Source organism: Hyperolius riggenbachi, chromosome 2 (genome assembly GCF_040937935.1).
Source record: "Hyperolius riggenbachi isolate aHypRig1 chromosome 2, aHypRig1.pri, whole genome shotgun sequence".
NCBI lineage: Eukaryota > Metazoa > Chordata > Amphibia > Anura > Hyperoliidae > Hyperolius > Hyperolius riggenbachi.
In genome coordinates, this window is record NC_090647.1 from 220,121,224 (window position 1) to 220,147,414 (window position 26,191).

The 26,191-nt window shown below is 42.7% G+C and overlaps 1 protein-coding gene across 3 annotated transcripts in view; it reads left to right on the top strand.

The window, feature by feature from the left end:
• The window catches only part of VWA3B (von Willebrand factor A domain containing 3B), a 189,178-nt gene that overhangs the window by 15,649 nt on the left and 147,338 nt on the right, over positions 1-26,191 (top strand). For all 3 annotated transcript variants that reach the window (XM_068268166.1, XM_068268165.1, XM_068268164.1), the window contains exons 5-8: positions 12,124-12,280; positions 17,009-17,178; positions 20,752-20,840; positions 25,440-25,547. In XM_068268166.1, the coding sequence (XP_068124267.1) occupies positions 12,124-12,280; positions 17,009-17,178; positions 20,752-20,840; positions 25,440-25,547 (524 nt within the window). The remainder of the gene's footprint in view (positions 1-12,123; positions 12,281-17,008; positions 17,179-20,751; positions 20,841-25,439; positions 25,548-26,191) is intronic.

The window sequence follows — 26,191 nt, forward strand, 5'->3', positions numbered from 1 at the left end:
GCTAGAACGTTGCTAGCTAGAACTAGCTAGCAAGAAGTTAGAACATCCAAATTTCTGCTTTGGGCGCCTAACAGCCAATATTTGCATTAGCGCCTATGAGGCACCTAAGTCGCCCATTAGCCGATGGGCGCCCAAATTTCCTGCTTAGGTAGCCAGTACGATTTTCTGTTACCAGCCTAGATGATGCCCGCCCTTCCCCATTGCTGTCATCATTCCCAGCTTAAATCTGCATAAAGCTGCAATCCTCTCCCCACCTTATTCTGATCACCCATGTGCCTAGTGATTAGCCAAGCATCACAAAGATTGCCTGGCCACCTGCACAAAATCAGGGAGGCAATAATTTAGCTAAACTCCTGCAACACCTTACAATCAATAACAAAACAAAAACCTTTTTTCTATTTATATTGTATATTGTGCATGTACCATAAGGCAGGCATATTTGCTCACTGCATATGCTGTATAATGTTCAAGTGAACTAGGTTTCACCTAAAGATAAAGCTTGTTCATTGTGAAAACACCGGGTATGACTTGATTGATAGCATAGATATACACAATAACCATATGAGTGTCATACCGATTTGCCTTTTGTTTGACTGAATAGCTTTGAAACACAATCTTCACCCAGATGATGCAATGTTTATGTTCTTTGCTTTAGCTGTAATTCCATTCAGCTCAGTTACTAGGTTTCTTGGATAAAGAGGTTTACACAGTGTATAGTAAAGATAACCTTTGAACAAGCGAGTAGAAATCCATTCTATAACTACAGAAAAGCAAATTTATGACAACGACTCCACTACAGCAAGTTCAGTTTTGCTTTTCTATATAATAATTGGTTGTTTATGTCACTGAAACAAACACATACAGAAGCACTTATTTTTGCACACCTATAGCCTATGTATTTGTATTACTACTTATCACAACAAAATGATCTATACTATACTATATTTGCTAAGAATTTTTTTATTCTAAATGCGTTTTAACGGGAAAAATAAGAAAATAATGTAAAAAATTCATTATTTCTCAGTTTTCGGCCATTATAGTTTTAAAATTAAACGTTCTCCCGTGGATAAAACCAATACATTTTATTTGCCCATTTGTCCCGATTATTAAACCATTTAAATTATGTCCCTATCACAATGTATGCCGACAATATACCATGTGAAAATATAGGTGTTATTTTTCTGTTCTGTTTTTGTTTGTTTTTTTTGTCCGGTCCATAATTACAAGCCCCTATGTAGTAAAGTTATGGTAATATTCCCTCATAAAATATAGATAAAAAAAGCTGAGTCCCTAAAGCAACTATGTAAGTATTTTTTTTAAACTAATTTTTTTTTTGGGGGGGGGGGGGGGGCTTTGGAAGTGTAAGTTATGAATTTTATTAATATTGTGTATAAGTGTATGTGCATGTATGTGTCTGTATGTGTGATTTTACTTTTTGGCCACAAGATGGCGTTAGTGAACACAATCGTGTTTTGTAGGAAGTGTTCACTTTTTTTTTTACATTTTACTGAACTGTGACGGCTTCCTGTTTTATGAATGGACGTGGCCGCTGATCACGGTCATTTCCATTCATTGCAGGTATTGCAATTGGGTAGAGGACCGCTACGTCCTCTTCCCCAATCACGGAACACGTAGTCCCGCCGGGTAACGGTGGTGGGAGCAGCGAGCACACGTGTGGAGTGGCGGCGAGAACGAGCGACTTATTAAAACGTCCTGTTGCTATTAACAGGCTCAAACAGGACATTTTAAAGTGGACCCAAATTAAAAATGCTAGATTTCTGAAATAAAATCTATTTTCTAAATTATAATGATAAATAGCAGCCTTTTTCAGCTGCATGATGACAAATATAAAATATTTTACATTTATTGGAGGAACCCCTCCCTTCCTTTCATATTGCCGGGATTTTTCTGGCAAACTGGTGGAGGAGATAAAATACAAAAACAAAACACAGGCTGCTACTGATGATGTCACAGGGGAGGTGATCTCAGCTTGTGTGAGATTTCACATAGACGACGCCCCTGTGAGGGAGGGTAGCTGATGACAAACACACCCATGATCTAAAACCTCCTACTAAGCTCAGAAGTAATGGCTCCCACCTGTATAACCCTAGTTATGAAAAGAGAAGGGTGATGTAAGGCTTGGTGGTGTATTCTCCACAGTCAGCATGCAACGCATGAGCTGGCGTGGAGGAGGTACACACACTAGCACCAGGAAACAGGCTATCCCTAGTATAGTGGAGGGGAGGACTGACTCCAATAGGAGATTGTGGCGCACAGAGCCGGTGCAGATCTGACAGACACAAACAATGCTTTCGTTATAACGTCTCAGCGCAAAGTAGCGCTGAGCGCATAAACCAGAACTGAGGAGATCAGGACAGGTAGACAGAATGAACGCTTGCTAGCTAGCGGCTACTTAGCGACAGCAAGCGTCCAAAACCAGACAGACTGGAATGAGGCAGCCAATGCGATGCGGCGATGGCGTGCCTCACAAAGACAGGACAGGATAGTCAGAAAATAGCAGGATTAAGATAGATGAACGTAACACAGATAAGTATACAATAAGTATGTTTTCCTAGCGTATTACAATTACAGCTATCAATGAAACTATTTGTAACGTCTGACTAACATATGTATATATCGGCAATGAACCGATATATGACATAAGCAGGAACGCTGACTAGGACTAGAGTAATACAGGGAACAGGACTCAGAAGGATTCGCTATCTCTTCGCAGAGATGAACGCAATCCACAAACGGTAACAGAACAGGATTCAGAAGGATTCGTTATCTCTTCGCAGAGATGAACGCAATCCACAAACAGTAACAGAACAGGATTCAGAAGGATTCGTTATCTCTTCGCAGAGATGAACGCAATCCACAAGCAGAACCAGGAGCAGGGTAACTACCTCAGCACGGGTGGTCACGGTACGCGCAACCTACCAAAACGTGCTGGAAGCTGACTAACTGCACACAGGATATAAACAGTTCGTGTACGTATACATCAGCGACACTGATGTATTAACGTAACACAAATACAAGGAAAATAATAAACGTGCTGGTATGCATATATATTGGCAATGAACCAATATATGATGCAAAGACCAGCAAAGTATCTTAATAACAAGAAACACGATCGGGGGCTAAAGCGACAGCAAGGCAGGCTTAAGCTGAAGCTATGAAAACCCAAGGAAACCCTGCAGGAAGCAGATCTTTATACTGAGGTCATCCAATGGTAGCAGACATGCAGATTCCCACACAGGTGAATGATAATCAGTCACAAGCTGACAGCAGGGAAAGACAGACAAAGCTATGCAACTTGCATGGAAATAGATCAGAACTGCCTGAGCTGCAGCACTACTACTTCCAGTAATAGCTGCTGCAGCAGCGATCATTACAGTACCCCCGCCTTTAAAAGCGGATTCCAGACGCTTTTCAAAACCGAAATTCCCAACAAAACAGTCTGACTGATAATTCATGATGACCGGGACAGCCCGGCAAGACCGAATTCCAGAATCAGTCCCCACAAGACTGGACCCATCAGAACCAGAACCTACAGAACCACGCCCATCAGTACCACAAGCCCCAGTGTGACACCCATCAGAACCATGATTTCCAGAAGAAAGCCCTCCGAAATTCCCTGAGCGATACCCACCGCCTTCCAGGAACCGTTCAGAAACGCCAAAGCCTTTGCAATGCCCACCGGTACTGTCTTTACCAACACAAAACCCACTGTTGAACCAGTCCAAGGTACCAGGACAGGTTTTCTCAGAGACCTCCCAGAACACCTTGAAGCTCCAAAGAGATCCCCATATGTCAGAACGCCCCTTAGGCTCACATGGAGAACTATCAAGAACCCCTATGGAACCTAGGGCAATTCCCGAGTCAGGGCCACAAGGACAAACATCAATATCAGGGCTTTCAGGGACCAGAACCATCTCTGGGCATGCAGGCAGACTGGCAACATCAGAACGTGTTCCCACTAAGGAAGCATCAGAGCACGCTAACACCTTAGACACACTTGGGCATTCTGGCACACAAAGAACATCTGGGCACACCGGCACAAGAGAAACCTCTGGGCATGTCAAGGAACTGTGAGCCTCAGGGTCAGCCAAGACAGGACCAAAACCAGGACTGGCCAAAAAAAAATCATCATGACTAAACTTCGCAACCACTGGACTTTTACACGAGAATGCTGGATCAGACTTAGATGTCGCTGATTCCAGCAAAGTCAGTAACAAATCAGATTCAGGGGCACCAACAAAACAGGACAAATCTTCTGATGTATGCACTGAACCAGATAGGGACTCCACAACTACCTCTGGACTGGACAGAGACTCATTTAATACACTGGAGTGGAGCTCATGAGGCGCTGCAGAACAAGTCAGTATTGCAGCAGCCCCCACTGGACTAGGCAAAACTGAGGAATTCCCTGGACAGGAAGGGGACTCTGGAACCTCTGCCACAGCGGCCAGAGAACTAGAATCTTTCAGGATACAGGGCTGGGTTTCAGGAACACTCATCGGACCGGACTGAAATTCTGAGATTTCTATTATTTTGACCAGAGAATCAGAATTATCCATGTTACAGGGCAAGACTTCTGAAACATTCAGAGGACAGGGCTGGAGTTCCTCGGCTGTTACAACACTGGAGAGGGACTCAACAACATTGGTTAAATCAGACTGTGTACAGGGCAAGGTATCTGACACACTTGCTGACGAGGACAATATTTCAATGGCTTCTGCTTTGCTGGGCAGAAATTCATCAAGTTTTATTAGAGCAGACTGTAATTCCAAAACAGCTGCTAGACAAGTGAATATTACTGCAACACCAACTGAGGTAAGCAGTGCTTCAGCCTCCTCTGCTAGAGGGTTTAAAGTATCCAAAATACTGGGTGAAGCATAAGACTCTGCGACCACAGCTTCACTGGACAGGATCACTGAACAGTCCATATTGCAGGGCAAAACCATGGAAGCACCTGCTGGACAGCATAATGATTCTGTGACCTGAGTTTCATTGGAGAGATCTACTGCACAATTCATGGTACAGGGCAAATTTATTGGAAAATTTTCTGAACAAGGTAATAATTCTGCGATTTCAGGTTCACATAGCAGATGCTCTGAGCTATTCACGAAACTAGAGCGAGGTGTAGAAACAGGAAGATCAAGACACAATGTTTGCGCATCTGCTGGATCAGACAGGAGTTGAACTTTATTAACACAGGTAATTTCTGCAGAAGTGTTTGCAGAGACAGACAAGATTTTTCTGGTGTCTGTTTCACTAAACAAAGAGTCATGAGTACTGGCTAGGCTGGACTCGGAAGTCAGCAGGACCTCTGGATTCTCTGCTGAGAAATTTGCGCAGGGCAAGGTTAAGAATGTATCAGTGGCTTCTGTTTTACTGGGAAGTAACACTGAGTTATCCATGGTACAGGGTGGAATTGCAGGAACTTCAATTTCACACAAAAAGAGCTCCGAATCACCTGCTGAATCAGCCAAAGGTGCTGAAGCAGGCGGGTCAGAACGCCAAATTTGCGAATTCGGAGTCACAAAAAAATCATCCAAAATCAGTTCCCACACATCAATCAATGGAGCCACAAAGTCATACTCACACACACCAGTTTTTATTAGGTTATAGGCAGACTTAATGCATGCATTCAATACCAATTCACTTTTTGCACTGTAAAATTGACAAAATGAACTTGAATCATTCTTCCATTCATTGACCAGAGCTTCCATCTCTCCTTTCTCAAATGGAGGATTCCAAGCATACTTAACAGGCAGATCATGGTTTGCAGATATGATTGTGGCAGGCACATGTATAGGGTTAATTAGCAGGTGATTGGCAGATTCCTTATTCTTAAGAATCTCCAATACCTGTAGCAAGTGTTGAACTGTAGTGTATGCAAACTTCCCTTGGTTCACAAATAAGTTGATTTGTTCAATACTCTGTAATATCTCATCATAATCATACTCAGATAATTCTTTTAAACAAAAATCTTTATTTTCCCTAGCCAGGGAGGAAAGTTCATTAGTAGTTTCATAAGTCCATTTAACTCCCCTGAAAGACAATTGCATTTCATTATCTGTTAATGGCAGAATCTCATTATAGGTCTCAGTCGCTAAGGATAACGATTCTGCAGATTGGACACGTTTCTTAGAACGTTTGCGTTTTGCCTTTGACCTTGCGGTTTTTGGTGATTTATTCAAAGCTGCAGGAAAATTATCAGTAACACTTTCTGCTTGCTGCTCATTCTTGCAAGCAATTGAAGGAGCAGCTGATTGGCCTGCTGCCAGGAGTTCATTAAGAGGAAAAGGCAATGGATCTATGCGCAACCAGTTATGGATCACAAACGCTAGAAATTCCAGCGGTCTCTCTTTCAAATCGGAATGATTGAGAACATCAAATGCCCACTGGAATAATTCCCCTTTAAACAAAATATAACTTAGTTGGAGTGCCCAGGTTGAAACAGGAGTCGCTTGGAGATCAGGATTGGTCAGGAACCTGGCACATTCAGAGAAAAACTCATTTTCTGTTTCAGAGCTAAGTTCTTCAAATTTCTTAAAGGAACAGGAACCATAATTAACAGTGTCATACTTTCTGGGAATCCCCCCCACAATGGGGATTGGTAATGGGGTTTTCATAATGTAAGGCTTGGTGGTGTATTCTCCACAGTCAGCATGCAACGCATGAGCTGGCGTGGAGGAGGTACACACACTAGCACCAGGAAACAGGCTATCCCTAGTATAGTGGAGGGGAGGACTGACTCCAATAGGAGATTGTGGCGCACAGAGCCGGTGCAGATCTGACAGACACAAACAATGCTTTCGTTATAACGTCTCAGCGCAAAGTAGCGCTGAGCGCATAAACCAGAACTGAGGAGATCAGGACAGGTAGACAGAATGAACGCTTGCTAGCTAGCGGCTACTTAGCGACAGCAAGCGTCCAAAACCAGACAGACTGGAATGAGGCAGCCAATGCGATGCGGCGATGGCGTGCCTCACAAAGACAGGACAGGATAGTCAGAAAATAGCAGGATTAAGATAGATGAACGTAACACAGATAAGTATACAATAAGTATGTTTTCCTAGCGTATTACAATTACAGCTATCAATGAAACTATTTGTAACGTCTGACTAACATATGTATATATCGGCAATGAACCGATATATGACATAAGCAGGAACGCTGACTAGGACTAGAGTAATACAGGGAACAGGACTCAGAAGGATTCGCTATCTCTTCGCAGAGATGAACGCAATCCACAAACGGTAACAGAACAGGATTCAGAAGGATTCGTTATCTCTTCGCAGAGATGAACGCAATCCACAAACAGTAACAGAACAGGATTCAGAAGGATTCGTTATCTCTTCGCAGAGATGAACGCAATCCACAAGCAGAACCAGGAGCAGGGTAACTACCTCAGCACGGGTGGTCACGGTACGCGCAACCTACCAAAACGTGCTGGAAGCTGACTAACTGCACACAGGATATAAACAGTTCGTGTACGTATACATCAGCGACACTGATGTATTAACGTAACACAAATACAAGGAAAATAATAAACGTGCTGGTATGCATATATATTGGCAATGAACCAATATATGATGCAAAGACCAGCAAAGTATCTTAATAACAAGAAACACGATCGGGGGCTAAAGCGACAGCAAGGCAGGCTTAAGCTGAAGCTATGAAAACCCAAGGAAACCCTGCAGGAAGCAGATCTTTATACTGAGGTCATCCAATGGTAGCAGACATGCAGATTCCCACACAGGTGAATGATAATCAGTCACAAGCTGACAGCAGGGAAAGACAGACAAAGCTATGCAACTTGCATGGAAATAGATCAGAACTGCCTGAGCTGCAGCACTACTACTTCCAGTAATAGCTGCTGCAGCAGCGATCATTACAGGTGAAAAGCATGCACTGAAATGCTCATAGGCTTAAAGTAGTGTTTATTTATCTTTGTATGTGTCAGAGTGGTGCAAATAAATATTTTGAATAAAAAAAATGTTTGGTTTGGGTCCACTTTAATAAGTCAGTTTGCTATTAACTCGTTAAATAGGCTCTCTGCAGCTGACTGCATAATTGCAGAGGAAAGTCCCGCTGAGGACATCTGGGGGTGAGTAATAACAGTACAAGACAGTCCAAGTCCAGAATGCCATCTACAGGTAAAACAGGGAGTTTCAGTCTTCTGTAACAGAATCAGGAGAGCTACCTGCTGGTGAGCAAAAGTCCAATAGTACTTACCGTATGCTATGCCACCAGCAGATAAGACAGGGAATTGCAGGTTAAACTGAACCATCCTTCCTAGGGTGCTCACTTGGAAAAATTATTCTACAAGGAGGTCTTGCAAGTTGTTCTGTTGTAGAAAGGCAGGCCCAGTTAACCATACAACAGCCTCTCCACTGGAACAGAGACTGACTTATAACCATGTGGATGGAAAGGAACATGACTATGCCCCACGAAACTCTCCTATGCTTGTCAATCTGCATCCAAGAGGCTGGTTTTAAAATAGATAGGCAGTTGTGGCTGTGACTTTACAAGTTCTAACCACTTAGGCCCGGTTCACATTAGCTTTTAGCTGCGGATCCAGGCGTACGGTTCCAGTTTCCGTTCCACTGAACAGACAAAAAAATGCAGCAGGACCCAATTTTGATGACTGTTTCGCTCAGCGGAATGGAAACGTAAGGTTTTGCCGCAAAATAGGAACCAATGAAAACGGACATTTTACAGCACACTGGCTGTAAAAATGGACCGTTTTCCCGGATCCAGATGGCCAGATCCGTATGGGCCGATCTGCAAAAAAACTCAGATGTGAACCGGGCCTTAGCCATCAAGCTGCATAGTGCTTTTCATTAGCCACTTCCTACACCACAAACTTCCACAGAACAGACTACAATCTTTTTAGAAAGAACATTCTGCACCCTTCCCATTTTGCAATCTGTAAAACATAATGATGAAAGTCATGCAGCAACCACAATACTACACAAAAACTACAATGCTCCATACACAGCCTAGTGGTAACTTTATTTCTACTGCTGTGAGTCATGTGACCTCATTTCAAAGTCATCCATCTCCACCTATTTTCCTAAAGAGCCAAATGCTGCATCATTTTCTTCCAGTTATTTTATGTAAACAGGGCAAGTGACTGGAGAAAAACATGCAGATATGTTACTCTCTATAGGTATCATGTATTGCAGGTTTTCATTTTATTTCATGACTTAAGTATTGCTTTAAACAAAAAGTTCAGGTTACTAGAAAAGGATATTACTTGAAAGCGAGACAACGATTTTTAGAAAACAACAGAGTTTATTCAACAAACTAGCATGAAGTCAGCAGCGTCTCACCCACCAGGCAAGAACAAATGTTCGCCTGGAGCACCGGGGGAGGAGGGGGCGCAACGCGGGGGGACCATTTACTGCGGCCACTACTGTTGTGTGTTTTGTTTTTTTATTAAATTTTATGCCGGCGGCCGATGCGCCTCTACAAAAGCAACGCTGCCTTCCATACCGCCCCCTCTCCTCTCTTACAGAGCGAGCAGCCGCACGAGCACTTCGTTTACTTCGTGCGGTGCTGCCTCTAACACCACCCCCCGCCTGTCAAACATGTGCGTGCGGCCAGCGTGTGATGCACCAGGCATTCGGGCATCACCGCTGGCTGCAGACAGGAGACTGAGCCCCCTTGATGTGCCCCCCTTGAGAGGCGTGGGGAGGTGGGGGCAGGGATGCAGCCAAAGCCAATTGCTAGTGGCGGCGAGGAGGAGGCAGGGACTTCAAAGGAAGTTGCTGCCATCGGGTCGGGGAAGTGTGACTGTGGACATCTGGTCTTCAATGGCCGTGTGCCCCGCCTCCTCCTTTGTCCTCCAATGCGGCATCCGCTCTCCCTCCACCGCCTCCTCCCTCTTCCAATGTGGCATCCACCTTCACTCATCCTCCTCCCTCCGATTCGCCCAGAAGTTGAACCACGTGGCTGGCCGCCCCTGATCCCATATGAGTTGGTTTGAGCTGTCACTAGGTGTAGGTGGGCAAGCTGTGTGCTGGGTAGAGTTTTGAGGCTAAGTTTGAGTAATGCAGCTGCTGCAGCACCACTGATGATGATATCAGCAGCAAGCAATCATGCTGTCTGAGGTGGTGCTGCAGCATTGCTGCTGCTGAATCTTAGCCTCAGTCAGAAAGAGACGACACACTACAACTTTTTTTTACTTTACCCGGGGCTTCCTCCAGCCCCATAGCATGGATGCGTCCCTCGCAGTCATCCCGTTGTCCTCTGTTTATCTGCAATCAGCCTTGGTAACTGGCTCAGTTGGGTCCAGTCTGAGTCAGCCAGGGTCATCTGCGCATTAAGGATATAGCGTTTGTTTGTGTGTGTGGTGGGGGGCACAGAGGGGAGGGGAATAAGGGCTGGCGCTATGTGGGGTGGGAGGCACCGGGGGGGGGGGGGGGGAGGGCACAGGTTCTCTTTCTTGGAGTGACAAAATGGCTAGAAACGCCCCTGCATGAAGTGTATCTCACATGAAAGTTGTTGCTAATAACTAAGTTATATCCTGCATTTGGCTAAGCTAACTTGCTCACTGACCCATGCGTAACATGCCTTCTATGGTAATTAATATGTTCAGCTCCTTGGAAAGCACAGAACATTAGCATGACACCAACCTAAAGCTATACCAATCTCATCAGCAGAGCAGCTTGGCATGAAAATAGAGTGGCTACATAGCCTGCCTTTCTATTCCAGAGCACCTGCTCCAGTTCTGGTGGTCACAGAAGCTCCTCAGGCATGTGTCCGATCCTCCTATGTCTACAGTATTATATTATGCTACTGATATTACAGACCCAATATCTCAGCACTCATAGCTCCTATACACTCCAAATTGTAGGGGCTGAACTACCTCTGTGCAAGATTGCAGCCCCCCTCCATCCCGCTTGTTCCTGGGATAGGGTATATCGATGCTATCTTGTGAACCAGTGGAGTTGGGGGGCTATAATTTGACACAGAGATAGATCAGGGGTCCCCTACCCTACCTTCAAAATTGGACTATGTAAGAGCTATCAGTGCTGAGATATCCAGCCCTAAATATTAACATATGCAAATCAGGAATGAGCTGCACGTGATGTCATTACTCACAAGGCTGTGCATCAGTAGGCAGAATTTTAATTGGGCCTACACTGTGGGAGGGATTTCACCCTTTTCAGCTGGATTTCTATTGCCTGCAGGACTGTTTTCCCCTCTGGTTTTCCCTGACAAACTTGCCTTCAACTTCACACTGGTGGCGAGTTAAATTCCACCTTACAGTTCCACCTTAAAATTATTGATGTGTCATTGATACTGATTATCATTTTGGTAAAGAAAATAGATTCAGAAGATTGGAAAAATCAGTTTGGTTCTGTCCATGTTAAGATTCAGGAAGCAGCAGGACTTGAAGCAAGAAATGCACTTAAGGCAGTGGGCGCACAAAATGTTAAAGAAGGGTGATTGAGGCGTATGGATTAGTAGCATTTGGTTTCAGGAATTAGGAGATCATTAGCCATTTCAGTGGAGCTGTTAGTACAGGAACCAGACTGTAAGTGCTGAAACAGAATTAACATAGAGGTAGTGGACCAGATCTGTGCAAACTTACCATTGCCGTATTCTAAGTGAGCAGGGAAGGGGTGAGATAGAATCGGTAGGTAGAGAGGACCAACAGTCCAGTAAGGGTTTTTCGGGAATCTTCGTGTTTGAATGGAGAGTAAGATACCAAATAAAAAAGATAGATTACAAAGATGTTAGGGTGTGTTTGAAGGAGGACAGGTGAGGGGTGATGTGAGAAGGAATGAGATCAAGGCTGCACATAGTGAGTGCAGGGGTAATGGTGTTATGGTAATGGAAGGCCACTTTTTCAGGGTAAAGAAGGAGGTAATAGTGAATACTATATAGTTAGTGGTTGCGTCAAAACTAAGTTGCAGCATAAGCATTTGACCCTTTGAGCAACTTTATGGCAACTTCATCACAAAACTGGAATTTCCCTTTAAACACTCCTGTCTTTCTAAACAGAATCAGAAAAATTGTAAAAGTGTATACGTGTATAATGGTATGTTAACCTTAGTCCTGTATAAGAACCTGTTAATCAGCTGTATTCTGTTACCATAGGGTGTCACAGGAGCCAGTGAAATGGCGTCAGAGAGTTGTCCCTGTCACTCAGCACTCCATACAGCAGGCTGTGGAATGGATTTGGAGTCTTCAGCACTCTCCTGTGGTTAATGCTGATAGTGCAGCAGAAGCTGTATCAGGAGCCCTGGAAGACCAGGTTGTAAATAAAAGTATCAATTAAAAAAAAGAATGCTTTTTCTTTATTTGGATATTTAGATTTGGAAGTTTGTTGAACATTTTAGTGCATCGTACAGGAGTGTTGTGCTGTGGTAGTTGTGAAATGCTGAGTCCCTGTATAACATTATAAATGAAGGCTGTGCGTCCTGTAAAGCTATTGTAAGCTATCGAATAACCAGTGTGACTCTTGTAGCATGTAATACTGCATTGAACTGTTACCTGATATCAACAGCATATTTGTTAAATTGTGTTTAGTGACAGAGCACAATGATGATACCTGCTGTAAAATAGTATGACCTTAATGCTCTTGGATAAAGTAACAAAGGCTATTATTCTAAGGATTGTACTTGTAGACAGTTAATATAGAGATAATTGAAAAACCTCCTGTTTGCTCTGTAAGCCCCCTGTGTCACCCCCGGGTACAAACATAAAGAATATTGTACCTGGAAATACATACATATAGAACACCAGTTTGGATTACACATAGTAGTATTGATGTAAAATAACTTGTGCCAAAGTTACCATGCTTTAAGCTTCAAGAACCAAGGGGAATACTATTTTATGTTTAATTGTCATTACGGAAAACTCTCCAGCGTTACACTACTGTATTAAGATGGCCACTAACAATACAATTTGCCGAACGATCATTTAGAAACGGTTTTTCGTATGAAGGATCGGAAATGATCATTTGGGATCACTAACGAACAAAAATCTCCTAACCAATCCGATCAGATTAATAAAATCAATCCCATTTTTGGATCGATCAGACGATCACGTCAATCTGATTGGATTGGTTAGGAGATTTTAGTCCATTATCGTCAGTGGCCACCTTTACTGACCAATTATTTAGTAGAGGCCCATGCTTAGTCCCAGAGTATATAGTCTGCGCTCCAATCAGATAACCGGCTGTCACCCGCTGAAATTCTATCTAAATGACTATTCTTCAATGGAATAGATGGCATTTGATGGGACTCATCACTCCATCATACTAAAATGACATACATCATGGATCTAATGGGATGTTACTTAATTTAATGGTTGTTTAGGATGAAAGTGTCAACATTGCCTCCCTAGCTGGACAAAGGTATCCTATTACTGCATCTAGCAATCATAGCTGTGGATGATCTACCATGTTAGGAAACCTTTAAAGCTTCTTTCAAATACAGATATACATTACGTTATTTGCAATAACTACTTATTGGGGTAAGTTATTTCACATCCCAACCACTCTTACTGTAAAGAACCCCTTTCTGAAGATGTAGTAAAATCTCCTTCCCTCCATACATAAATCATGTCCTCTTGTCCTTTGTACAGACCTAGGGATTAAAAAAAAACAATCGAGCTAGCTATTTATACAACCCTTTAATTATACATGTTATAAAGGTCATTTCTAAGTTGTCTTAGGGATATAAACACAAAGTTATAAAAACACGCATACACAAATTTGCCCCTCATTAAAAAATGAATGAATCCTGTGGTAGGCTAGGTTACCTAAAGGTGGCCATACATCTAGCTATGATGGGCATATTCGACCAAGAGACAAATCCCTCTCTGATTATTGAGAGATCGGACAGCTGCCCATACACTGCAGGCCGATTCCCAATCAATTTCAGCAAGAAATTTCTCAGGAATCGCTCGAGCTTGCCGCTGTTCCCCTAATGTATAAATGTGTGTACATATGTGTATTTATACATTACCTGTCCTGTGTCCTGAATCCGCTGCTCTTGAATAGCCGCATACACGCTAATGGGGCTAGTGGAAGAGTGGCGGATTCAGAAGATGGAGAAGCACCGCGACACAGTACAGGTAATGTATAAATGCACACCTGCACACACATTTATACATTAGGGGGGACAGTGTTGGGGTTTTGTAGCTCGTCCCGATATCACTTATCGTTACCTCCGTACACCCGATCTAGTAAATCAGCCATACATCTTGCAGCATGTCCAACCGATATATGCGACAAATTTCAGCCAGAAATTGGTCTCATTGACAATCGGGCATGCACTTGGCGGCACCGAGTTTCATCCAATTCTGATTATAATTGAGTCAGATGGTCGATCGGCCACCAAGTCACCTAATGTATGGCTACCTTACATAGTTACATAGTTTGCAATGGAATGAGAAGAAGAGAACACCAAGAGCCCAATATAGAGAAGTATGTACTGAAATGGAAGATTTATAGAGTAATTCAAAATGTAATACTCACAAACCAGAGTTACCATTAGGCAATCACTGTCAAGGCAGGTGGGAAGATTGTCCTGATCCCACTCAGGATTAAGAAGTTGCTCTCTGTAGTAATAGAAGGAAGTGGGCACAACCCTTCACCTAGGGTGGACTCAATGTAGCAATAAGATAACAGAGGCGCCAAAAGGATAAAAGTGACAAAATGAGCTTAAAAACCAAGAGGAGGCAGTGGTGGACTTACCTCCTCCAAGTAGAACACACAACTGTAGATTTTCAGTCAAAAAACATTTATTGGGTACTCCAAAATAAAGTGCAACGCATTTCTCAGGTTAAACCTGCTACCTCAGGCAATACAGATAGGAGTAAAAAAGCATCTGCTAGTAACATCAAAGCTGAGCGCCTCTGAGGTGCTCAGCTTTGATGTTACTAGCAGATGCTTTTTTACTCCTGCGAAACGCGTTGCAATTTATTTCGGAGTACCCAATAAGCGTTTTTTGACTGAAAATCTACAGTCGTGTGTTCTGCTTGGAGGAGGTAAGTCCACCACTGCCTCCTCTATTACCAAATTGGGTTTTAAGCTCATTTAGTCCCTTTTATCCTTTTGGCGCCTCTGTTATCTTATAGTTACATAGTTATTTGGGTTAAAAAAAGACATACGTCCATTGAGTTCAACCAGAGAACAAAGTACAACACCAGCCTGCTCCCTCATATATCCCTGTTGACCCAGAGGAAGGGGAAAAACCCTTACAAGGCATGAAAAACCCTTACGAGGCATGGTCCAATTAGCCCCAAAAGGGAAAAAAATCCTTCCCGACTCCAGATGGCAATCAGATAAAATCCCTGGATAAACATCACTGGACATTACCTAGTAATTGTAGCCATGGATGTCTTTCAACACAAGGAAAGCATCTAAGCCCCCTCTAAATACAGGTATAGAATTTGCCATAACTACTTACTGTGGCAATGCATTCTGCATCTTAATCACTCTTACTGTAAAGAACCCTTTCCTAAATAAATGACTAAAACGTTTTTCCTCCATGCGCAGATCATGTCCTCTAGTCCTTTGAGAAGGCCTAAAAAGTGTCCTGGTGCTGCTCATTGTCTTTGAACCCCCCGGTCCCTGTCCCCGGTTCTCTTCATATTTTACCGGATTCTCCAGTCAAATATCAAGAAGGGAACCTGAGGACAATGAGCAACACCAGGACACCGCTGAAAAGGTCATATAGCCCACCATGGGATTCATTCAACAGGTTTTCTCCCGGTTTAGGGGTACTTTAAGAACTAGCTAAAAACTGTGGCTCTCTTATCCATATGCCCTCACAAGTTCAACCCATTTTTATAAAGGGTGTGAGCGTGAGAGTTTAATGCTCACTGGAAAGTTAAGATGATGCATGGTATTTGTTTTCCATTTATATAAGGTTTAAGGTTTACTGCATGAATTGCCTGCTTGCTTTGCTATGCATTTAGTGGTGTGACTGTATCTTGACACAAATGTATTGTTGATTGGATTGCTACTAGTGAAAAGATTAGGCCTGGTTCACGCGGGCGTCTGGCAAGCGTTTACCAGACGCTGCGTTCAAATGGTGGCGATTAAACGCCAGCGTTTAACCTCTAGCTTTTGAAAGCTTTGGGGAAACCTTCCAGGCTAGCGTTTAGGGTCCCTACAATGGTTTCCCGGCGCTTACCTCCCCTAAAAGCAACATGTTGCTTTAGAGACAAGATGCGACGCCAGGATCAACCGCCAGGCGTTCATGAAAGCCTGCAAAGGCCAGCCCTAAACGCTCCCATTCACTTGAATTGGACGGCAGTAGATCCCAAAAAACGTTGCGTCCGAAATGCCACGTTTAACGCCGCAAAACGTCCGTGTGAACAAGCCTTCACTGGCAGATGTAATCAAGGTGAGTTAAACAGCTGGCTACGTTTACAATTTTAGGGGTGTAAACTTTTGCCAGCTACACAACTAAATTATGCATTAGGTATTTTGAGAATGCTTGTTGGTTTTATTGTTTTGAATTATTGTTATTTTATGCTGCAAGTCCTAGCTAAGTCTCCCTTCACATGGGCAGCTGACAGCAGTGTGTCCACTAGTTGTGAACTGCTCCCGTGGCTCTGACAGGCAGCCAGAAGCGTTCAGCACCCACAGCAGTGTGTCCACTAGTTGTGAACTGCTCCCGTGGATCTGTCAGGCTCTGACAGGCAGCCAGAAGCATTCAGCACCCACAGCAGTGTGTCCATTAGTTGTGAACTGTTTCCATGGATCTGTCAGGCTGTGACAGGCAGCGTAATCGTTCAGAACGCACAGCAGGGTTGTGCCCATCCCTTTGCATATACTGTTCATCACCAGTAGACCTCTAGACATTTCCTGTGGTGGTGCACAAAACTGCACTGTGAGAAATGCGTGGTTACAGATGCCAGTTACTCGGATGTTTCAGTGGTGAGCACTCTGTTCATCCGTTCATGTGAAAGGGGTCTTAGAAGCAAGGGCTATTGAGCTAACATTATTTCTTTTTTCAAACTGCAGGTGGAGGCTGCCTACTATTTCTGTGTGGGAGATTCTATTGTTGGAAAGATACAGCACCTCCTAATTAGTATTGAAAACAGCCCCTGTCCACTTCACGTTGTGTGCTATAACACCCACAAAACAGAAACAATGGCGATGCTAAAAGAGTTATGTCATCGAACATCTGGACGGTAAATGTAAAAAGGTTTCTATACCTTTATATACAAAAGTGCAGAAAACACCAACATAGTAACCTATAACTGCAGGGCTTGTCTACAATAGAAGGCATAATTCATTAAATACAATGGGCTTGATTCACAAAAGTGTGATAACTCAGTTATCACGCCTAAAAACTCAGTTATCACGCCTAAAAGCTTTGCATGTGCAAACTAGGGTGCTAAGTAGTTTGCACCCTAGTTTGCACGTGCAAACTAGAGTGCAAACTACTCAGCACCCTAGTTTGCACGTGTAAAGTTTTTAGGCGTGTTAACTCAGTTATCACCCTTTTGTGAATCAAGCCCAATGTATAGTGGTTTTAGCATATGTGCTTTATTTATTTATTGTACTTATTAAGAAGTTTAATGGGGCTAGATTTACATTTTTAGAAGCCGATAGGCATGAACCCCCTTAAAAAAGCTGAACCTGTAAACACTGTCCATGATCACATCCATTGCATCAAACCATGTACCTTTCCCACACCTGTCGAATTGGTCTTTGCTTTGTTAGTTTGTTGATTTAAGTCACCCAGGGCCTGATGCATTAACCAGCGGTAATATTGCCATGCAGAGACAAAGCACGTCAACATTACCGGTACTACCAGCAGCAGTGTGTGGCATTGCTAGCGCGATCCACGGTACTCCAGTAACGCGAGCATTGACACTGTTTTTATAAATCATAGATTTTAAGCAGTCTTTGCATTCAAGGGATATGCAACAAAGTACTAAACATGACTAATAATCTACTGTACCTATCATTACTTTGTCCCAAACATTTTGGTGTCCTGAAATCATGGGGACTAAGTATAAAAAGTGTAGTCAATGTATGCAAATAAATACCTTTAAATGAAAATCAGGGACGTGCACGTTAATCACATCTAAATTGTTTGAATTAAAATTATACAGCGAGGATCAGATGAGTAAACCAAAGGTAAAAATGAAATGTGAGAAAAGTAGCTGTGCATTCCCTTTGAAGAAAGAATATTTGCCTTGACTTTTTTCATTCGGAATATGATCAGGCTAAGGAAATGTTCTTTAACCTGCTCAGGTATTTGAAATTAAAAAAAAATCAATAAGGGACTAAAAACAAACAAACAATTAGATGTTCACCTATGGAGACGGAAGCCTCTGGATCCCAATGAGCCTCCTGGTCCTCTCCCCGTCCCCTAGTTCCACAGCCGATCCGGTAAAGTTGTTCAACCAGCTTAGTTGAATACATCTTCAGCTGTCCTCAGACAGCCTTTGGAAGAATTTGCGTCCTAGAGTACTTCCGGAGACAAGTGGATCCGTAATGCGCTAGAGCATGCGCAGTATGGATGCACCTATCTTAGGAAGCGTTCAGGGACCTCGCATGCCTGCTGCTGAGGAGTCCCAAAGTCATGAAAATGTAAATGGGCCTGGCGGTGGAACGCGGGGACATAAGACCAATACCCTGACTGTAGTGGCTGGATGGTGTAATGGTTAAGGGCTCTGCCTTTGACACAGGAGACCAGGGTTCGAATCTCGGCTCTGCCTGTTCAGTAAGCCAACACCTATTCAGTAGGAGACCTTAGGCAAGTCTCCCTAACACTGCTACTGCCTATAGAGCGCGTCCTTGTGGCTGCAGCTCTGGCGCTTTGAGTCCGCCAGGAGAAAAGCGCAATATAAATGTTATTTGTCTTGTCTTGTCTTGACTATCTCATTTCTCACAAACCAGGAAGTACATTGTGCCCACATAAGACCAATACCCTGACTATCTAATCTAAATATTTACAAGCAATATACATGCAGTATATACAAATATATGCAATACACAGATATATACAAACATATGTGGTATCAAAGGAGCAGGCAGTAGCAGGGTCAAAAATAAGCTTAATAGGTTTAGCAACAAGTAAGCAGGTAAGGATCAAGGAACAGGTTAACAGGAATCAATCAAGGAACAGGAAAAGGAGTGTCCAGAAACTCAGGCCTGAAAGCAACAGCTAAGTTCTGGCAACTAACAGGAGGAAGAAGCAGTTCTTAAAAAGTCCATGTAATTGGTAACAGGAAGCAGCTGGTGGCGTGCTTCTGCAGACAGTGCTCCTGAATCACCTGTTGGCCAAATGGGAACTGAAAGTCCTTCTAATGGTGTCCATGTACATGGTACCATTTTTTTATTTTTTTTTGATTATTCCATTAGATTGAATATAAAGATTTTTCCAACATGTTCGATCGGATTTTTATTGAAAAAACTGGATAATCGATCCTTTTTTCTTGATAAAAAAATGTATTTTAAACTTTTATTATATTTTGATCGTTTTAGTCGAATACATGGAAAATTGCATGTTTATATTGTACCGTATATGGGAACCATTACAGTCACTGAAAAGTCCAGGGTTGCCAGGATCAAGATATGGCCACCTGCTGGTGGATAGTGGAAGTCCATGGCAGTCAAAGTCAATACTGCCACAAGCAGGCAGGAAATAACAGTACATTATTCCTAACAATATACATATATACATTTGACCAGCCATTTTAACGTAGTTAAAACGTACTCCTTTTGTACTTATGATTTATCTAATTAACTGAAAATCACTCAGTTCTCAATAGTGCCCCTTTCAGTAAAAGTATACTCCATTATAGTTCCCATTGTCCTAATGTTCACAATTACAGTGCTATCCTCTACAGTGGTTTCCATTATAGGCCCTCCAATGTGTTATAATGCCGCCTGCTGTAGATCATAGGTGTCACAGTGCCCCCTGCTATAGTGCTCTTTAAGTATATTGTCCCTGTAACAGTGCCCCCAGTTATACTGCCCCTGTTATAAGGACCCTATGCCATGCTGCCCCTGCTAAAGTGTCCCTCTTTATGCCTCCTGTTGTAGCTATAAACCTGCTATAAAGCCTCTTGTTGTAGGATTTTCCTTTGAAATTGCCTTCTGCCCCCCTCCCCCACCATCACTACCACCAACGCCAGCACCACACAGACACACATACACACAAATACACACAAATACACACACATACACATTTTCATACCATTTAGTGTCCAGCTTTAACATCTTCCAGGTCTCTCATGTCTGCGCATGAGGCTAAGTTCACAGTGGGAGTGTGTTAGGTTCCCTGTAAAAACAGGAATGGAACGGAAAAGTTCCACCACACACGTGAGCATTTTGTTGCATACAGTAAAGTATACAGTCAATGAAAAGTATGCTTCACTGCCACTGTTAACTCGTGCGTTATGCGGTACTGCATTGCGTTGGGATACTGCACTCTGTTGGGACGCATTGCACCAGATGCACTCTGAATGTCGCATAGACGTACGATTACAGTGCGACATTCTGTGTTAAAATGCCTCTGTTACATCACCACAAGGCCCCACTGGGAACCTAGGCTTGCACAACTGTCTATGTGTTTAACATACAGTAATTGTCAGTGCAGTTTTTTTTTGTACATCAGTAGATATTTCCTTAATTATCACCAAATCTTCAAGGTGTTGAAAGGTGTTTCCTAGGTTATTTTGAGTAAGTGATAATATCCATGAATGCTAATAATTGTCAAGGGAAAAACCCTTTGTCTTCTTTGATAGATTCCATGTGTATTCAGAGAAAAGTAAACCAGTCACAGGCAACAAGAATTCAGATATAACAGAAGTAACAACTGACAAAGACTTTCCAGGTAGGGGGATTTACAGTGAAAGTGTTTGAGTCCATATAAGAGAATGTACCATAACACTACACTCCCATACTTTTGCCTAGATATGTATTATCTGTGCCTACTGCCTAATGCATGTATCTAAATGTTAAGCCCCATCTACACCATACAATTTTTTGTCCGATTCGATTCATTGATTCAATCCGATTCAATCCAACATGTCCGATCGGGATTTGAATCGATTCAATTTGCCATTGGAAAACAATGGCAAATCCTCGACTGTAATATCTGTTCAAATATTATTTGTTGGTAATGTATCATAAGATAAGCTTACTCAGATATGGTATGACTTCAACTATTATGCAATCTTGTTTTTCTTATAATATTGCTGTTCAATATGCTTTATACTTATATATATATATATATATATATATATATATATATATATATATATATATATATATATATATATATTCCTATACTGTTCAGTTAACAAATTATCATATAATGTCATTGTTATTATGACTGTAAAACTTGAAAATCCCTTCAATAAAAATTATTGAAACCGGAAAACAATGGCAAATTGAATCGAATCGAATTCCAATCGGACATGTCGGATTGAATCAAATCAAATTGGACAAAAAATTGTATGGTGTAGATGGGGCTTTAGATTGAGGCCTGGTTCACATTACCATTAAAAAGTGGACTGTAAGTGTAACGGAACAAAAACTGTGCAAACAGAACGAGTGTGAACGAATCCAATGTTAACCTATGGAATCGTTCACATGCGTACGTTCATACGGATCCATTGCATACATTCCGCTGAATGGAACGCAACTTTGCTACAGCACCTTTTTTTTCTGGACCGCTGAGCCCAGCAGACCGGAAACGGATGGGAAAACGGAACGGACCAGACCGGAAATAATGGGAGAACGGAACGTTCTCACTAGTGAAGAAATGGACCATTCGAAATGGCTAATCCATTGGGAGTGGGGGTCTGGAGGGGATTTAAGGATGCTCCACTGGGAGTGGGGGTCTGGGGGGATGTGGGGACGCTCCTCTGGGGGTAGGGATCTGGGGGGAATTGTGTACCTGAGCAAGCGAGCGGGCGGGTGAGAGAGGGAGGGAGGGTTTCTTACCATGCTTCAGTCTCCTTCCGCTATTGCATCCACGTTTCATCATGTGACTACCAAACTTCCTTCTTCCGGGTTGAAGGAGGAGGGGTGGTAGTCATGTGATGCGACTTGAGACATAAGGAGGAAGACAGAAGCCAGGTAAGTTAACCCTCCCTCACCCGCTTGCACAGGTGCATGGATCAAAGTGAAAATAGATCCATTCAACCGGTGATCAGATCTGTTTTCACAAATCCTTTAGCCAGTGTGAACGAAGCCTTACGGATCCAGTGAAACGGAAACCGGATCAGCATTACCGGATCCGTTTGGCTTTAAAATACAATGTGAAACGGGCCTAACACAGCTGAATAGCTTAAAGCAAACCTGAAATAAAAAAACATTTATGAGATGATTGTATGTGTTTTACTAAAGGTAAATATAACATAGAACTGAGTCTCTTATTTTTGTGTTTAAGAGTGTGTTACATGTGACATGATGAGACATATATATGTGTACATGTAATATTAGCCCAACTCTAGCTTTTTAACACTTTGTTGTACTGCCAAACAGAAAGGGACTTCAGACAATTTCTTAGTAATGCTAGTAATACATGCACCTGTGTTTATCTCATAATGTAACATGTTACTTCAGGTGTACATTTAGGTAGCCACCCGTTAATTTTACTGTTTGATTCCCAGAAGATTTGATTGCTCTGATCGAATCTGCCAGAAATCTATGCCCCAACATGTCTGACCAAACATAATTTCAACTGATTTCTGCCACCCCCAGACTTTCCAGAGCAGCCGCAGCAGAGCTTCATACTTTACCTCATTTCAGCGATGGGGCAGGTCTTCCTCAATCCTATGTGTAGCTGCGGCGTGCAGCCTATATGGCTTCTGATGCCATGTCACACAGTGTCGGCACTAATAGGCTGCATGGCTACACAGAGAAGTGAGGAAGACTGGATAGTGGGCGGAATTAAACTTTCTGTTCAACGCCCTTGTCTGCATAGATAACATCACTAGTTTTTTAATACTTGCAATGCAGGAAACTAGAAAAGGATTTCACACAATTTCTTAGTAGAACTAGTACTATATGTACCTATGCTTTTCTCATCATGTCACATATCAGTTTAGGTACCCTTTCGGGTCTTTTACGTGAATGTTTGACAGCACTACACTTAAAGGAGTTTTGTGGACTGTTTACATAAACAAAAACGCCACTTACCTGGGGCTTCTATCGTCCCCCTGAGCTGAAATGTCCCGCGCCTTCCTCCTTTGATCCCCCGTTCCCTGCCGCCGGTCCCGGTCTAATCAGCCTTATGATTAGACTGCGGCTACGCACGGGAGCGAGCACGCATGCGGCTGCTTGCGCAGTACAAGAAAACTTCATACTGCACTTGCTCAGTAAGCTCCTAATGACGCTTGCGGGAGCGAGCATTATTCGTCTTGTTAGATGAATATTACAACGGGACCGGCGGTGGGCAACGGAGCATCAGAGGAGGACGGCGCGGGACATTACAGCTGCAGGGGACTGATAGAAGCCCCAGGTAAGTTGCGGTTTTTGTTTATTTAAACAGTCCACAGAACCCCTTTAAAGTACTCCTGCACCAACCTTTTAAGTCCTGTAAATAAAAAGCACCACCGCACAACTCACCTACTCTTGGATCCCTTCGTTGTCTTTTCTGCCCTGTCAGCTCTCCTGTTCTGCCAATGTGTCCTCTCATATCTGCTGGCATCTTCACCACTACTGCTGACCCAAAAGTAACCCGATAATACTTCTGGGTCAGTGCCATAGGTGATGATGCCGGCAGATACGAGAGGACATGGCAGCTAAACAGGAGAGCTGACAGAGCACAAAAGACAGTGAAGGGATCAAGAAATAGGTGAGTTGTGCAGTGGTGTTTTTTTTTTTACAGGTCTTAAAAGGCCAGCGGTACAAGGGGGCATGATAGGATCATTTGAAAACACTGCAAGTTTAAAAGGGAGCGGTTATCTCCCTTATTGATTTTAGTGGCTATACAGAAATTTTGGCACACACAATATTAAACTGGTGCCCCCTATAATGGCAGCTACAATTTGTAGCCGCTATTTGTAGCTGCTATTTTCTATGTGTAGCCGTTATTTGTTACCACAATTTGTTAGTTGGGGGGTTAAGGTTAGTAGCCCACCAAGGTGGTGGGAGGGGGGGTCAAGGGTTAGGCACCACCAGGGGGTGTTCAAATTAGGTCATAGTAAAATATTGGTAAATATTACTGATATTTTACTATATGAATGTAGTAGAATATCAGTAAAACTACCAACGTTCTACTATCATTATTCTGCACCCTTTTAAACATGCAACTTTTTAAAATATATGCGGCGTGATTGGGGAGGATAACTGCTATTTCCTCCCTGCCCATATTCAACGTTCTAGTCTGTCTAAGATTTCAGCTGACTAGAACGGGGACCCCTGGGGGCACTGGATTGAGAGAATGGTGCTGTGACCACAGCACCATGGAACAACGGCACCTAGCATAATCAAACCCCTTCTCAGTTTAGTGGTACTTTAACTGCTAGTCAGACAATCCTGTATATTAGCTGGGTGCTTGCATGCACTTATGATGGGGCAAAAGATGTAATGAGTTTTTTTGTTTTTTTTTACCGGGCACTAACTGCACCAAGTGTCAATTGCTGACAAGCTTGCGGTTACAAACCCTCTCATTCAGACATAGTCATATTCAACCAGAAAGTGCTTACTCCTGGTAATTGGGTGGCTAAATGGTGCTGTCCATCTAAAATAGGCTTTTTAAGTAGATAGGCATAGTAAAATGATGTTACTATCTTTTAAAGTATGTGAGCAGTGAAAACATTGGGATTGTGTCTAACAATCAATACTTCAGAATGTTTTATGAAAGCTAGAAGAAAATGGCAGAAACAGGGGCGTAGCAATAGGGGGTGCAGAGGTTGCGACCACATCGGGGCACTTGGGCCAGAGGGGCCCCAAGGGGCCCTCCCTCAACTGCAGTATTAGCTCTTTATTGGTCCTGTGTTCATAATAATCACTTCTATAGCTGCTTTGCATAGTGGTAATCATTAACAAACTGTTCCCCATCCCCTTCTTGCACCTCTGACACTGTAGTTGCCATTGGCAGGTTTTGGAGTGCCGTATCAATTGTTATGTATAGAGTGCTTAGGGGGGCCCAATGTAAAACTTGCATCGGGGCCCACAACTCCTTAGCTACGCCACTGGGCAGAACTGCTGTTTTTCATATAAAACAAAAAGACACCACAGACTACATCTGACTAGCTGCTACGATAAACAGTGCCATTTGCAAAAGCTTTCATAAACCAGCTTTGTAAAAGGAATCTGGTTCAAGTTTACAGTACATATTGTTCCAAGCTGGCTGCCTTCCATCAGATATTTTTCTTTATTCATGTACAATGCATCTACCTTTCCTGCTCTGCTTAAATAATTCATCTGCTAAGGTTATAATTGTCCCTTGATGATTACATAACTGATATGTTTACAGAATGTGATCTAAGAAAAGATGAAGAGTTTATTGAGCAGGAGTTGAAGGAAGCAAATGACACACTGAAGCAGCTGCAGGATATTTTAAAAACATATCCCTCAGAAGATGGTAAGTGTGACTTAAAGCAAACCTGAACTGAAAATAAACGTATGAAATAAGTAATTGTATATGTAGTACTACTGGTAAGTAGGACAATAGTAGTATAGAACAAAGTCTCAAATGTTTATTTTCAGCCAGAAGGCTGCATTTGTAAGACTGAATTAAACAGCTATGATCACCTGATGCCAAATAAGCTTTATTCAGTTGCAGAACAAACAGAATAATCACCAATATTTTCAGCACAAAAACCTTATCAGCAGGGTTTCCCTAGCCAGATAAAAGTGTTTTGCCTACTACTTAGTTTTCAGGACATGGAATGTATTGGACAAGCTATTTAAAGGGGATCCAATGTAATTATTAATTGTGTTCCTTTCATATAATTTATAGGGCATTCCTCAAGCCAAATATCTTTTCTTTTGTTTTAATACTCTAATTCCCTATAAACTAGAAAAGCCTCACCCACAGCCTCTCCAGAGTGCCTTGGCACTCTGAGCCTTCTCAGCATCAACATGGGTTTACTAAAGACAGGTCCTGTTTGACTAACATGCTCAGCTTTTATGAGGTAGTGAATGCTAATATGGATATTGGGAATGCTGTAGATGTGATATACTTGGACTTTGCAAAGGCCTTCGACACTGTTCCCCACAAAAGTC